Source organism: Oratosquilla oratoria, chromosome 27 (genome assembly GCF_046742065.1).
Source record: "Oratosquilla oratoria isolate Oo_2021 chromosome 27, ASM4674206v1, whole genome shotgun sequence".
NCBI classification, from domain to species: Eukaryota; Metazoa; Arthropoda; class Malacostraca; order Stomatopoda; family Squillidae; genus Oratosquilla; species Oratosquilla oratoria.
Genome location: NC_134803.1, coordinates 28,106,667 through 28,122,811, shown reverse-complemented (window position 1 = coordinate 28,122,811; position 16,145 = coordinate 28,106,667). Strand labels below are relative to the sequence as shown.

At 41.3% G+C, this 16,145-nt stretch overlaps 1 protein-coding gene across 1 annotated transcript; it reads left to right on the top strand.

Moving 5' to 3' along the window:
- The first annotated feature begins 13,982 nt into the window (after positions 1 to 13,982).
- LOC143039796 (uncharacterized) lies at positions 13,983 to 15,625 on the top strand. Its single transcript, XM_076210042.1, has 2 exons — positions 13,983 to 14,897; positions 14,981 to 15,625. The coding sequence occupies exons 1-2, from the start codon at positions 13,983 to 13,985 to the stop codon at positions 15,623 to 15,625; spliced, it is 1,560 nt and encodes a 519-aa protein (XP_076066157.1).
- Positions 15,626 to 16,145: the final 520 nt, after the last annotated feature.

The following is a 16,145-nucleotide window of genomic DNA, read 5'->3' as shown; positions in this document are numbered from 1 at the left end:
TGGAGAAATTACAATTCAAAATACTTGTCGTGATCGACATACATACACACACACACACACACACACACACACACACACACACACACACACACACACACACACACACACACACACACACACACACACACACACACACACACACACACACACACACTCACACACACACACACACACACACACACACACACACACACACACACACACACACACACACACACACACACACACACACACACACACACACACACACACACACACACACACACACACACACACATATATATATATATATATATATGTATATATGTATATGAATATATATGTATATATATATACATATATAAATATGTATATATATATTTATATATAAATACATATATACATATGTGTGTGTGTGTGTGTGTGGTGTGTGTTTGAATGTGTGTGTGTGTGTGTGTGTGTGTGTGTGTGTGTGTGTGTGTGTGTGTGTGTGTGTGTGTGTGTGTGTGTGTGTGATTCACCTTGGTCTTTGGATCACGTTTTGGACTCGTGATCGACAGCTATTTCCCTCCCGGAAGAGAGCTCAGAGCTTGTATGATCGATCTATGGGTAATGCTATGATCTTACACGCACACACACACCCAGCTCCCCGCCCACGAGAGTTGGAGTAACGACTCGAAGCGCAGCGATACTGAAATAATTTCAACCCTGGGCAGGATTTGAACCAGGTACCGCCATAGTGACAGTCTGGGACTCTACCAACCGCGCCACCGAGTCCTGTGATGTCATAGATTGTTCTTATGTTCTGTTAGTCTCTTTGTCAACCACCGCGACGTCTCACCGTAGTACGTTGCAGGACATCCACTGCATTGTATTCCATATACTACGCTATTCTCATTGGTGTGCTGGAATACCATGCAGTGGATGTCCTGCAACGTACTACGGTGAGACGTCGCGGGGATTGACAAAGAGACTAACAGAACATAAGAACGATCTACGATATCACAGGACTTCAAATTCTCTGGTAGTGCACGTGGACACGCACGGGCATTTACCAGAATGGGAAGAGGCACGCCCTATCTGGACCGGGCTAGATAGAATAATGAGAAAGCTGGTCGAGTCCGCATGCATAACACTGGGAAAGGTCAGCAACCACAGAGAAGGATTTGTCAATCTGTCATTTGCAGCCGCCAGATTGGTTATGGAGGAGGGAGTATCGGGCCAATCAGCATGCGACATTCTGGGACGTCCAGTCGGATGAGCCGTAAGGAGAGTATATATACTGTATACATACGTTGTCTGTTACTCTGGAGAGAGAAAGGATACTTCACTGCGAGCGAACGTTATAAAGACGCTCTGACACCACCCGCCGTGAAAAACCTTAAGAAGATTTGACGCTTACCGTTACCCGAGCTACGGCAAATTCCTTCTTTGCCTCTCGCTCTGACGGATTTATGCCCTTATAACCCCCCTTTCGACTGAGCATAGCCCGTGTTGTCTTAAAACTTGCTCAGTCGACTGGTGAGGAAGGGAACCCCCCTCCCAGTCTCCCGCTGCTAAAACGGAACTGGCATAGGCTCAATTACCCCGGCGACCTAGTAGTCCATACGTTGCGAGAACACACTCGGGCACCAGACAACGCAGCCGCTTTCCATTAACCGCCGCTAGCCGTTAACACTCGCGAGCATAGACCGTACTCCTACGACCCCCTCCCTCCACACCATTTTCTTTATTTTCTTTTCTTCTTTCTACACAATAACTACATACATACATTAACAAACACACTTACACACTAACAAGCCCAACGCGCTTCGGCGCGATGGGCAGAATAAATATCTGTTAAAACCGGCCAAATGCCGGCCAGAACAAGAGAACCATCATCTGGAAACTGTTAGCGAAGCACGAAATCTCAATTAAAAAATTACACACAAGCGGAACACAACACACCGCCATTGCTGAAGATCGGACCATCGAGGAACTAACGAAGAAGCCAATCAAGAACTCATTCGCAAAAGAAGGCCTGGACATCATCGACCCCCCCGAACTCAACGCCAAAAGGACCCTGATTTTAAGACAAGTAGATGGACATATCCACGATGAAGACACGGAGACTATCAAGACGGAACTAGAACGACACAACCAATATATGAAAACTATAAACATAATCAAACTACCAAACACAAAAATCATTATCAAGATCAAGATGGAAAACTCCACAATGGTTAAGAAGAACCTGGAATCAGGAATACTTATGTTCAGACAGTCTTTCCCCCCACACACACTCAACCAAGAAACATACATACACCTACCCCAATGCACGAGATGCTATTCATACGATACTATTCATACGACTCTCAAACACTGCACACAACCTTCCACATACACAATCTGCTCAGGATGTTGCTCAAAGGAACACTGCATTAATAACTCCCATAATGTCATTAAAAAAATGCATTGCTTGTGGCCTTAACTATCCTACATACGCCGCCAGATGCCAAGTGAGAAAAGATCTCATCAAGAAGAAGATGCAAGAAAACAGAGAGCAACAAACACCCCCCCCAACAATACATACGCAAACATAACCACAGGAAACACTGCTCAGCCTTCCCCCACACCAACACCTAACCCTATAACCCTCAAACACCTCACTGTCATAAACACAGCAATCATACACGCCAACATAACTGAGGCAGCACAACCTGGAACATGCCAACAGACAATAGATGAATTTTACAAAGCAAACGGACTCCCCACAATCATAATCCCACCCTCTGTCATCAAACCCACAGCCATACTAAACATGATAAACAACACGACCCACACCCAATCTCAACCAGAAGCAATGGAAACTGAAGAACAGAGAAACAAAAGACCACACAACACAGAACATACATCAGAAACAGAACAACCCACAAAGACAAAGAAAACAGACCACAACACAGAAACAATTCAAATAATAACACCTAACACAACAAACATGACAGACGAAGAAATACATCAAAACGTACACACACTCCTACAAAACAAGAAGATCAAATACATTTACACCAAGGAAAAGTCTGAAGAAACTGTAGACACTTTGATAACACAAAAACTAATTAACCTGACCAAAGCCCCTATACAAAGACTGACAGAAACAAAATACAGAAAAACACAACAGGGATACTACGACATTCGTTAACACAAACCAACAGACACACCTCACTGGACAGTCAACAGCCAATAAACCAAGCACACATGGACACAATACACATACTACAACACAACGTACAACACTGGACATTCCACAGAAGAAACCAACTAAGTAACCAATACCTAACACAAACACCAGACATTATATTACTCAACTCTACAGGGAAACACACAGTTAAATTATTCAACTACAACACACACATACACAACACGTACAACGAAGACAACGCAGGAATAGCCATAGCCATAAAACAAAACATAAAATACAAACTATTAGACGACTTTGATGAAGACATGTTAGCCATAGAAATACACACAAAGGACCCAGAATCATAGCCACAACATACCTCCCACCACGAAGACCATACCTACCGACACAAGACATACTGAAAATCACACAAAAACCACAACCAACATACATAATAGGAGACTTTAATGCAAAATACAAAACACTAAAACACACATATAACAATCACGTAGGAAAAAGTATACACCAACTAATAACACAGAACCACCTCACCTTCCTCAGCCCAGACTTCCCTACAAGCATTATACACACCGGAACAAGCAACCCAGACATGATATTCACCAACCGACACCACCACCTCACATACAGAATACACCCAGGCGACATAACTTCATCAGATCACATACCACTACACTTCACACTATCCACCACAGCGATCACTATCCCCACACCACCTAGACTACTATACAAAGAAGCAGACTGGAAGAAATTTAAAACAATACTAGAAACAACAACAGAAGAATACAACAACACAGAAACACATACCAACACAAACACTCAAATAAAAGACACAAAATACATAGACAACAAAATAGAAAACTGGTACAAATTATTACACAACGCTATCGTACAGAGTATACCTACAACACACCACAAACAACTACCCACCCCAAAAACATCTAAAACACTCAAACAATTAATATGGAAAGCAAACAACATAAAAAAAGCCATAACAGAAAACAACTGGACTCCACACACAACACAAACAATTAAACAATTACAAACACAAATACTAGAAGAACACAAAACAAAAAAAACTACGAAGAGACATGGAACAAATTAATATCAAACATCAAATTCAGCCCCAAAAAACCACAAGACTTCAGGAACACAATTAAAAGACTACAAGGATCCAACACTGACACATCACCATATATAACTCATAACAACGACAAACTACACGACGCCAAAGACAAAGAAAACGCATTCAGACAGGTATGGCAAAACATTTTTCAAATCACACCAGAAGAAAACACACAATTTGACACAAACCATGAAACAAAAATACTCACACACATAACACAACACCACCAACAAACACAACCTTACGCAAACATAGACTTAAACAGACTAGACACTGACAACTACATAGGAGGACCCATACAACTAGAAGACGTTAAAAACATAATCAAACACACTAAAAACCAAGCCCCAGGAGAATCGGGCATAACAAAACAAATACTCGCACACTTACCTAAATCAACAATTCAACTACTCACAGATATATACAACGAAACACTCAGCCTAGGATACTTTCCACAAAAATTAAAAAACTCAATCATCACATTCATACCAAAACAAAACAAAGACACCACACAAATACAAAACTACAGACCCATATCACTACTAGAAACACCAGGAAATATATACGAAAGACTAATCACAAACAGACTTATGGCACACTTACACGAACACGACATGCTAAACCCAAACCAACATGGATTCACACCTGGCAAAGGAACACACACAGCACTCGCCATCATATATGAAACAATCGCAGACACACAAAGACACAAACATGCATGTAACATAATATCACGCGACATATCCAAGGCCTTCGACAAAGTATGGCACGAAGGCCTTAAATACAAAATACTTCAAACACACCTTCCAGACACCATCACGAAAACACTGTGTAGCTTCCTAGACAACAGAACAGCAAAAATCAAAATAAACCACTACATAGGACCAGCCTTCCCTCTCCAAAGCGGAGTTCCACAAGGAAGCGTTCTCTCTCCAACACTGTTTAACTTATACACATCAGACATACCACCACCCTCACACGGAAGCTACACTATACAATACGCAGACGACGTCACACAGATAATCACATACCCTAACACTACAGGAAAACACATGCTTGCCAGAAAGACAGAACACGAAATCAACAAAATTAACACATACGAAAAACAATGGAAACTATCTACAAACACAAACAAATTCCAACTACTAGCCATCTCAACACGCCAACCAGCACCAATAAAAATAAACAACAACATAATACCATACAATAAACAAGCACACATCCTAGGCCTCACCATCAACACACAAGGAATAAAACACCACATCAAAAACAGAATACAAATCACAAAAAACACACTCAATAGACTAAGACGCTTCAGAGGACTAACAACAAAAACACAAATAAAACTATACAAAACATTAGCACGACCACAACTAGAATACCCCCCAATAATCACAGTCACTAGCACACACACGAACATCAAAAACATGCAAACTTTACAAAACAAAACATTAAGGAAAATTCTAAAACATAAACCACCATACCTAGAAACACAAGAACAACTCCACAAAACAACAAACATAGAAACAATACACTCAAGACTCATAAGACTGAGCAGTAAAGCATGGAACAACATATTAGAATATAACATAATACCCCCACCTCCACAATAAAAATAAAAAAAACACAAGACCACAAAAACTGGCCCAGAATTAAAACAGTACTAGGCTAAAATCCAGACCTTCCGCCCCAGACATGGCCACTAGCTGATAAAAAAAGAAGAAAAAAATCTATATATATATATATTCATACAATAAATGGAAGCAGGTGTGACACACTGTTACTTAAATTAAATATAAATTAAAAGAATAACTTATACTAAAAAACTTGAATTAACACTCACGGCACATTGTCACTATATAGCCACACCTGCTCCCAACTCATGTCAATATTCATTATATTTTGTGCAACATAAAGGAAGGACTTGTATTAAATTAAATAAATAACATCACAATATATTAAAACCACGTTCAAAACTTAAAGTCAAATAAAAATGTACAGCAGTAAACAAGTCCTCCCTTCATACCATATATATATATGATCTAGCTAGGGAATTTTCTGATTAGAGCATAGATAGGATGACCATGTAATGTAAAGAAAAAACACCATGCAAGTGGGTCCGCCCCACACTATTACACTCACACTTCCTTCACTTTCTAAACTTCACCTTCACCTATCACCCCCTCCTCCCCCTCTTGCTCCCACACTTTCTCACTTACCTGTCGATAATTATTACATTATTATTATTATCGTCTGTCACTCTGAAGAAGACTTGTAGTCGAAACGTCAGGAATATAGTGTTCTCGCTCCAACCCGCGTTTCTCTAACACTTTTTGCATATATATATATGTATATATATATATATATATATATATATATATATATATACATATACATATGTATACATACATATATATAAATATATACATACATATATATACATATGTATATATATATATAATATATATATATATATATATAATATATATATATAATATATATATATACATATGTATATATATATATATATATTTATATATATCATCAGACCTGCAAGCATTACCAAGCATGAGAGGGAACACAGCCCCTGGTATCAGCCAATCTACAACTAGGAGAAATGAGACAGACGACGCGAGCACGCTTTAATTACCGGCCAGATCCCCAAAAGCCAACATTCCGATCTCATCCACCGTGAAGACAAGATCTACATCCACGCCACTGAAGAAGAGTCAATGTGACTCGAAATTGCGATATGGCAGTCCAGATGACCTCCTACGGAGAAATCCTCTCACATCTTGCAAGAGAGTGAAATTCTATCTTGCGTAATAAGGAGAATATCCTAAAGAAAATACATGAAACTTTTAATAAAACATGCTTGAGAAAAGGCCTGCCCATTTATACCCTTAGTGTATATATATATATATATATATACATATATATATATATATATATATATATATGCATATACGAGTATATATATATGCATATATATATAAATATATATATGCATATATATATACAAAGCAAGCCGCTCTGGCGAGGGTTAGAATCCAAGTAGGAGAGTTTATTTCCAAATGTCAAAATGACACAAATATATATATATATATATATGTATATATATATATATATATATATATATATATATATATAGTTTTATATATATAGTATATATATATAGTTATTATTAAACTTAGTTACTTTTTAAGATTAATGATTTGTTTCATATGAAGTGTTATATCTGAAGTATCAATTGACAGAATCTATTTTTTTTTCATTAAAATATGTTGTTTTGATGATATTAAGCAATATCTATTATATTTAATATACGATGTGGCCTTGTAAAATTGTGATTCTTTATTTCATTGTGGCCCTTTCATTGAAAAATTGGCCCATCCCAGCTTTAATGATATGCCTATTTGTGAAATTATATTACGCAGTGTCCTGAGAGTATATATAAGGATAGAAGCACTAGCAAGATACAGTCCATAAGTTCCGCAATGCTTCTTACGTGTATCATTGTTTAGACGGGCTATAAGCTGGGAGAGCTGAAGAAATAATGATCTTGTTTTCAGATACAAAAAATCCACATGGAACTTTCATTGAGTACAAATGTGTATTGATATATTTTCTTGTGATATTTCATTAAAGTAAAAAATATATGTACATATATAAATAGATAGAAATAATTTATCTGATATTTTTTGTTACCTAGTTGGGTCTTTATATAATAAATACATAGATATACAATGGCTAAAAATAAACACCTATTTGTCAAAATTTTATTATATATTCTAATGGCTCGTAAGCATTCAATTATGAATGTACGCATTTGGGTTTATATATGTACCTATTGCAATGATACATTCCTAAGAATATTTGGTTTCATATAAAACGTAAAAAACTTAAAAGTGTATTTGTTAACATAACCATTTTCACACAAAAATAAAAACACTTGACACGCCCCTTCCACGCACACGACAAGGACGCACTTATGATATATTCACACGCAAATACACATATATATGCATATACACATACAAATATACGTACAGATACACATACATATGCAATAATGGATGATGACCTACCAACATAGACGATTTCATTAATTATTTTTTCAGCTCACAGCAATTGAGTTAAAACTGGTGTTGTCATATTTTTCTTTCTTGGAGCATTTCGTATCGGCAGTAAAGAACATTTGGAGAATGAATTAACTTACATCTAGGAAGGGCTTTCAAAAACAAAAATATCCCGGACGATGAGAAAATATCCAAATGTTCAAGCCCCTGAAAGATAAAGTTACAACATATGACTGTCCCAGACTCCATTCCCACCAGATCTACTGACAAATTCTTGGTGAAAAGTGGATTGAAAACAACCAAAGTCTCCTTCAATAAGATAGGAGTATTGAGGACATTAGTCCGCTTTGTAGAGGTAGAAAAAAAAAAATGAAAAAAATTCAAAACCTTGCTGAAAACTAACTTCAATTATTGGCAACAACATCCTGAAATTTCAAATTGATACGGGGACTTTTACTATGAGTAATTATAATTTCCTTATAAACATCGTATGATGCTGGAAACCATGGCATCAAATCACATGGCTACATATATGTAGCTTGTTATTGTTTCGACTACTTTTTTTTGCTTTGTCCTTTTAGAATATGCATTTGAAAGCAACTCTTTGGTGTGTGTGTGTGTGTGTGTGTGTGTGTGTGTGTGTGTGTGTGTGTGTGTGTGTGTGTGTGTGTGTGTGTGTTGTGTTTGTTGTGTGTGTGTGTGTGTGTGTGTGTGTGTGTGTGTGTGTGTGAGTGTGTGTGTGTGTGTGTGTGTGTGTGTGTGTGTGTGTGTGAGAGAGAGAGAGAGAGAGAGAGAGAGAGAGAGAGAGAGAGAGAGAGAGAGAGAGAGAGAGAGAGAGAGAGAGAGAGAGAGAGAGAGAGAGAGAGAGAGAGAGAGAGAGAGAGAGAGAGATAGAGAGAGAGAGAGAGAGAGAGAGAGAGAGAGAGAGAGAGAGAGAGAGAGAGAGAGAGAGAGAGAGAGAGAGAGAGAGAGAGAGAGAGAGAGAGAGAGAGAGAGAGAGAGAGAGAGAGAGAGAGAGAGAGAGAGAGAGAGAGAGAGAGAGAGAGGAGAGAGAGAGAGAGAGAGAGAGAGAGAGAGAGAGAGAGAGAGAGAGAGAGAGAGAGAGAGGGCGGGGGGGGACGGAGAGAGAGAGAGAGAGAGAGAGAGGGGGGGGGGGGGGAGAGAGAGAGAGTGGAGGGAGAGAGAGAGAGAGAGAGAGAGAGAGAGTAGAGAGGAGGAGAGAGAGAGAGAGAGAGAGAGTAGGGACGCACGCGTTGTCCACGTGGCCTTATTGATGTTTTCTATGCACCCTCTTTGCTTCCAGTTGATTTCCTATAACCTACAAACACTTACAAGTGTTGAAATGCCTAGACCATCGAAACAGAAGAGGGCTGCAACAAAGAAGGGGAGAAAATCAAGCATATGTAAAAAAGGAAACGTGAAAAAAAGAGAGAGATTGGTAGCCCTTTACCGCTTTTACCGGTAATGATCTGCTAATCTCTACCATTAGAAACACTTTCAATGTTTTGATTAACTTAAACAATAAATTATCAAACAATTTGTCTACATATTAATCAGTTTCGCCCAATGTATTAATGTCTGGAGCGTAAAAATCTCAAGGTAAACTTTGAAGCCCGTTTTCTCGATTTTTTCTTAAAATAATGTCATTCATAGTATTACTATTTTAAATTTTTTTTGCTTATTTGCAAGATTCTTTTTCATTTAAAAGCTGACATGTTGTTTAACAATTTTATGACGATTGTTTATGACATGCTGAATCCTGGAATATCTAGAAGGGTTTATGTTATAAGCAAATACAAAAATTCTGTGGGGTTATATATATATCAGTATAGCAAAAAATAACCACATGTTTAGTACGTTAATAATTATGACTATGCTCAATGCTTCCTTAGAAAAAAAGGACATAAGTCCAAATAGTTGGGGACTAGTAACGGTTTGATTATTTATTGTTTTTGCACAATAAATTTAGGTTTTTATTTTTATGCACAGGATCTATTGATAGACTTCAATGAAACTTGATCAGAATGACTGCAATGATGACAACAGCTTTTAGTAAAATAAAATCAGATTCCTAGCTTAAAGATGAACAAATAAATGAATAAAAATAAGATAACACATACATATACCAAAGGCATTTTCCCCCTTATAAGGGAGGTAGCCAAAAAACAAAGGCATAAAATCCACTCCCATCCTTTCCATTCCCCCTACTCCACTCGCATTCACCCCCCTCCCTCCCTCTTATCTTGGCTCCTCCTGGATGACAGTTCATCCCTGCTTCTTGCTCGCTGCCCTGGTTCAGAAGCAGTGTCGTAAGACACAGCCCATCCGCAGCAAGACCGCTTCATTAAATCGGCGACCCCCCTTCTCCATCCCCTCATGCAAAGAGAGAGGGAGAGAGAGAGAGAGAGAGAGAGAGAGAGAGAGAGAGAGAGAGAGAGAGAGAGAGAGAGAGAGAGAGAGAGAGAGAGAGAGAGAGAGAGAGAGAGAGAGAGAGAGAGAGAGAGAGAGAGAGAGAGTGGAGAGAGAGAGAGAGAGAGAGAGAGAGAGAGAGAGAGAGAGAGAAAGCGAGAGAGAGAGAGAGAGAAAGCGAGAGAGAGAGAGAGAGAGAAAGAGAGAGAGAGGAGAGAGAGAGAGAGAGAGAGAGAGAGAGAGAGAGAGAGAGAGAGAGAGAGAGAGAGAGAGAGAGAGAGAGAGAGAGAGAGAGAGAGAGAGAGAGAGAGAGAGAGAGAGAAGATGGAGAGAAATCCCTCTGGGCTGCGTCAAATTATTTTTCACACATACTCCCTCACCCCCATCCCCCACCCACTCCTTTTCATGCATCACGGCATCATCTATACACAACCATTCTCCATTTACCCCTATCTTCTGTGGTCTCCCGTCCTTCCTTAACAGACATTCCCCTCTTTCTCATGTCCCTTTTACCTCATCCATCTCATCTCATCTTTGGTCGTCCACTCATGATCACTCCTTCCAGCTCTGCTTTCCACACCTCTTTTACCGATCTTTCTTCACTCATTCTTTCCATATGTCCAAACCATCCCAATACTCTTTCATCAACACTACCTTCCAACCCCGCTTTCCTCCTCGTCTCCCCGTTTCTCACTCTATCCAGCCTAGTAACCCCTATCATACATCTCAGGCACCTCATCTCAAACAAATTCTAACTCCTCCTCTCTTTCACTATTATTTTCCATGTTTCTGTCCCATACAGTGTTTTAGGTACAATCACTCCTTCATACAATCACCTCTTAGCATTCATTCCCAAATGTATATTTCTTATTACACTTTTTAATACCCCCAAGGCATTTACTTGCTTCTCTCAATCTACATTCTACCTCCACCTACACTCCTCCCTTTCCCGCCACATTCGCACCCAAGTATCTAAAACTATCCACTTCCTCCAGTCTCTCTCCCTTAATACTCACTTCCAGTCTGCTACCACTTTCTTCCCTTGTACATCTCATCACCTTACATTTACTCACATTTATCTTAAACTTTCTTCTTTCACATACCCTCCCAAACTCCGTCACGAACTTCTTTAATCCCTCCTCTGATCCTGTTACAAGCGCAGTATCGTGAACAAATAACAACTGGCTTATCTCCCACCTTTCTCTATTTTCTTTAATCATCTCCAATCCCCTACCCATCAACCTTGCGTTTACCGACGTCCTTAAGAAACGTAAAATTTTTAATAATAATTGAAAATTTATCTATGGTATTCCTTGTAATGGCCGTCCATCATTGTACTTGGATAAATAAAGTCGAAGTATGAAGACACATTTGAGTGAACATAAGAACGACCTAAGGTCCTATAGGACTTGTAAATTCTTCGTTTGACTTTTGGAATAATGCGGACACCTTCCAAATAGGAATGAGGCTCAAGTCAAACACAAAGACCTGAAAAAGAAAAGGAAAACGAGGAAAACTGTTAAAACTGCCCACATAAACACAAATGATAGCAATAACGACAGGGAAGGATTTATTTCCCTATTGAAAGTAGCAAGCGTTCTAGTATTAGCATCAATAGCAAGAAGCGTAGGACATTTCGCCCAACCATCGACCGGGCGTGGTAACTTGACGCCATGGCTGAGCGTAATTCACTTATAATGCAGACATTTATCTGAAAACCATGTTGATTGCAATGTTAGAACAATAAACTTTTTCCAACCCATCTTTGTTTACCCTTCTAAGCCTACATTCGCTCACTTATCAATATAGTTCATATACAAACATGTACAAGGTTATAAACACACACACACACACACACACACACACACACACACACACACACACACACACACACACACACACACACACACACACACACACACACACACACACACACACACACACACGCACACACACACACACACACACACGCACACACACACACGCACACACACACACACACACACACACACACACACACACACACACACACACACACACACACACACACACACACACACACACACACACACACACACACACACACACACACACACACACACACACACACACACACACACACACACACACACACACACACACACACACACACACACACACACACACACACACACACACACACACACACATCCTCTTCACCCTCTCACAGCCTTTGCCTCCTAACTGCTTGCATTCTACCTTCCCGTGATCCCACTGTTATTACAGAATACATGCAAGTGACCAATTGCACTAACGGTATAATAAGACCCCCCCCACCACCACCACCACCTGCTGCCTTGTAGGATGTGGCTATTTAGGCAAAGGGTAAGAAAAGGAAAAATCTCAGTCAAAATCCTCTACTGCCTTGTAGAGTATGCCTCTTCAGGGAAAGGATAGGAAAAGGAAAACTCCAAATAAAACCAAACAAGACCCCAACGGCGGAGCTGGCTAGCGACAGCGGAAGAGGGCAGTGCCTGGTGGGCAGGCGATTAGGCGGGCCTTAGCATATCAGGTACCCGGCAACTCGATGCAACCTACATCGCTGAAACTGCCTGTCTTAACTGTCTTGAACCATAGTGGAAAAGGTGTGGGCCAAATGAGTGTGCGTGGCCGTCGCGCAACCACGACCACCTTAAACAATATACTCAGCGACTGGCATTCTGTCGTCTTTTTTGCACCTCTTTCCATTCTCACCTCTCATCATCACTCTCTCAAGTCCTGTGGCGATGGTACCGTTGGTGGCAGGGGCATGCCTGGAAAGCTGGAAGTGCCTAGCCCACGACTGTCCACAGGCGGTGGGTCTAGGATGGTCGCTCTCTGATGACGTTGCCGTGACACCAGAGTTCGGCAGCTGGACCCGTGACTGGGCTAGCCTCTTAAGGGGAGGCGCCTAGAAAAGGTGGGGTAAACATCGGACACGGCAAACTCGTATGGCTAACTTACCGCGTTTGGTGGACATCCCATTACTGCGGTCGTAATAATGGCAAAACAATCTCAAAAATCCTAACCCTTGGTGCATGGGACATCGCACCCTCCAAGATGTGGCGAAAACTAACCATCTTGAAGGACGTACAGCTCTTGTCTGCAAGGAGCTTGCCCGCTTCAACATCGACGTGGCAGCTCTTAGTGAGATCAGGCTACCAGAAGAGGGTAAAACATCAGGGAAGCTGGGATGGGTTATACCGTCTTCTGGGAGGGGAAAGTCCCCGAGGAGCCACACATTCATAGCGTTGGGTTCGCCATCCGATCACAGCTCGTACAACAGCACAATTTCGCCCCAACTGCCATTAATGAGCGACTGATGACTGATCGTATACCTCTTACACAGGATAAACACCTCACCCCGATATCGGTGTATGCCCCAAGTGATGAAGAGAAGGCTGCCTTCTACAACCAACTCAATCACACCACCCAGGCAGTGCCCGCCAACGACAAACGCGGTGTGGTAGGGGACTTTAATGCCCGAGTAAGCAAGGACCATCGCCAGTGGGAAGGTATCATTGGCCACCACGGAATTGGTAGCTGTAACGCCAATGGTCAACTCCTACTGGGCCTCTGTGCCGAGCATGAGTTCATTGTCGCTAACACCTTATTCAGGTTACCAAAACGACAGAAAACCACATGGAAATATTCTCAGTCCAAACACTGGCACATACTAGTCTATGTCTTGACCAAAGCTAGAAACCAAAAAGACATCCGCATCACTCGATCCATGCTCGGGACGGATGACTGTTGGACGGACCACAGACTTCTGATCTCCCGTCTCAACATCAAGACCCAACGGCCACCTAGGCGGGCACCTGGCAGCATACTACGCCGCCGTTTTGAATATGTCAGACTCCACAATCCACAGATGGTACGAAGCTACAAAGAAGCCTACGAAAGACACCTCGTGAACCCTGTGAATCAGGCTTCAGTAGAAGACCACTGGACCACCCTTAGAGACGCCATGACTCGGGCAGCGGAGGAAACAATAAGTTTTGCCAGGAAGAAACACCAAGATTGGTTCGATGAGGATGACGAAACCGTCTCTCTTCTCATTGAAGCCAAACGTCAGACACGACTACACCTGAAGAACCAACTTATAGTTGAAAACAAAAGAACATATAAACAAGCTGTAGCAGACTGTCAAAGAGGGATTTCTGAAGCTTAATACACTTGGTGGCAAAGAAAAGCTCTGACCAAAGAGACCTACGCAGCTTCTATGCAGCTACCAAAGAGATCTTCGGCCCCACAAGATCATCAGTGGGTGGGTTAAAGGACGTGGATGAAGCCACAATTATAACCGATAGCGAGGGCATCCTCTTACGATGCAGGACTCATTTTGAGAATCTTCTCAATGACCAAGCCAACACTCCCAGCGATCTCCTACGTATCACCCCGCAGGATCCCGTCCATCACTGGATGTCATTACTAGATTCCATCCAAGACTTCAACAGGGCTTTAAAACGCATGAAGCCCAACAAAGCCCCAGGACCCGACAACATCCCATTGGAGCTCCTCACTCACGGTGGCCCTGAGCTGAAAAACAGGCTTATGCTCCTAATTCTGAAAATATGGGAGATGACCCCCCCCCCCAGTGACTTCCGCGATGCAAACATCATCACAATCTTCAGAAAAGGAGACCGAGAGAATTGTAACAACTACCATGGTATCTTGCTACTAAGCATCACAAGTAAGATCTTTGCCCACTTTCTACTCGACCGTCTCTTTATCCTAGCGAGAGATGTGTTACCTGAGTCCCAATGCGGATTTCGACCTTTCCGGGGGACTATAGACATAATTTTCTGTGCCCGACAACTTCAAGAGCTTTGAACAGCAACAGTCATTAATTTTCATCTTCTGGGACCTAAAAAAAACCTTCGGCAGAGTTCCTCGTCCTACTATGTGGGCAGTAATTGCCAGGTTCAGATGCCCACCAGACTTTGTTTCTCTAATACGCGCCCTCCATGACGGAATGATCGGTAGAGTTTGTCACCAAAACTCTCTCTCTGGCCCATTCCCTATCAATGCCGGCCTGAAACAGGGATGTGTGTTGGCTCCAACGTGTTTCTCCCTATACGCTGCAGCTATGTTAAATAAAATTCCACCAGACGTACTCACAATTGACCTACGGTTCTGCATGGATGGAGGCCTTTCAACCTCACCCGACTACGCGCCAGAACAAAGAACACCTTGACCTCAATACGAGAACTGCAATATGCTGACGACAATGCCAGCCCAGGTCAGACTGCACAGGACCTCCAAAGAACAGCCGACACCTATATTACCGCACATGAACATTTTGGGATGCAGGTAAACACTGAAAAAGCCAAGGCACTCATCCAACACCCAC

What these genes read in the sequence shown, in the direction of transcription:
- LOC143039796 (XM_076210042.1), top strand. Translation starts at nt 13,983, where the DNA reads ATGGGTTATACCGTCTTCTGGGAGGGGAAAGTCCCCGAGGAGCCACAC. An exon ending in ACCTGAAGAACCAACTTATA is followed by an intron (nt 14,898 to 14,980) that starts GTTGAAAACAAA and finishes TTGGTGGCAAAG; the next exon opens with AAAAGCTCTGACCAAAGAGA.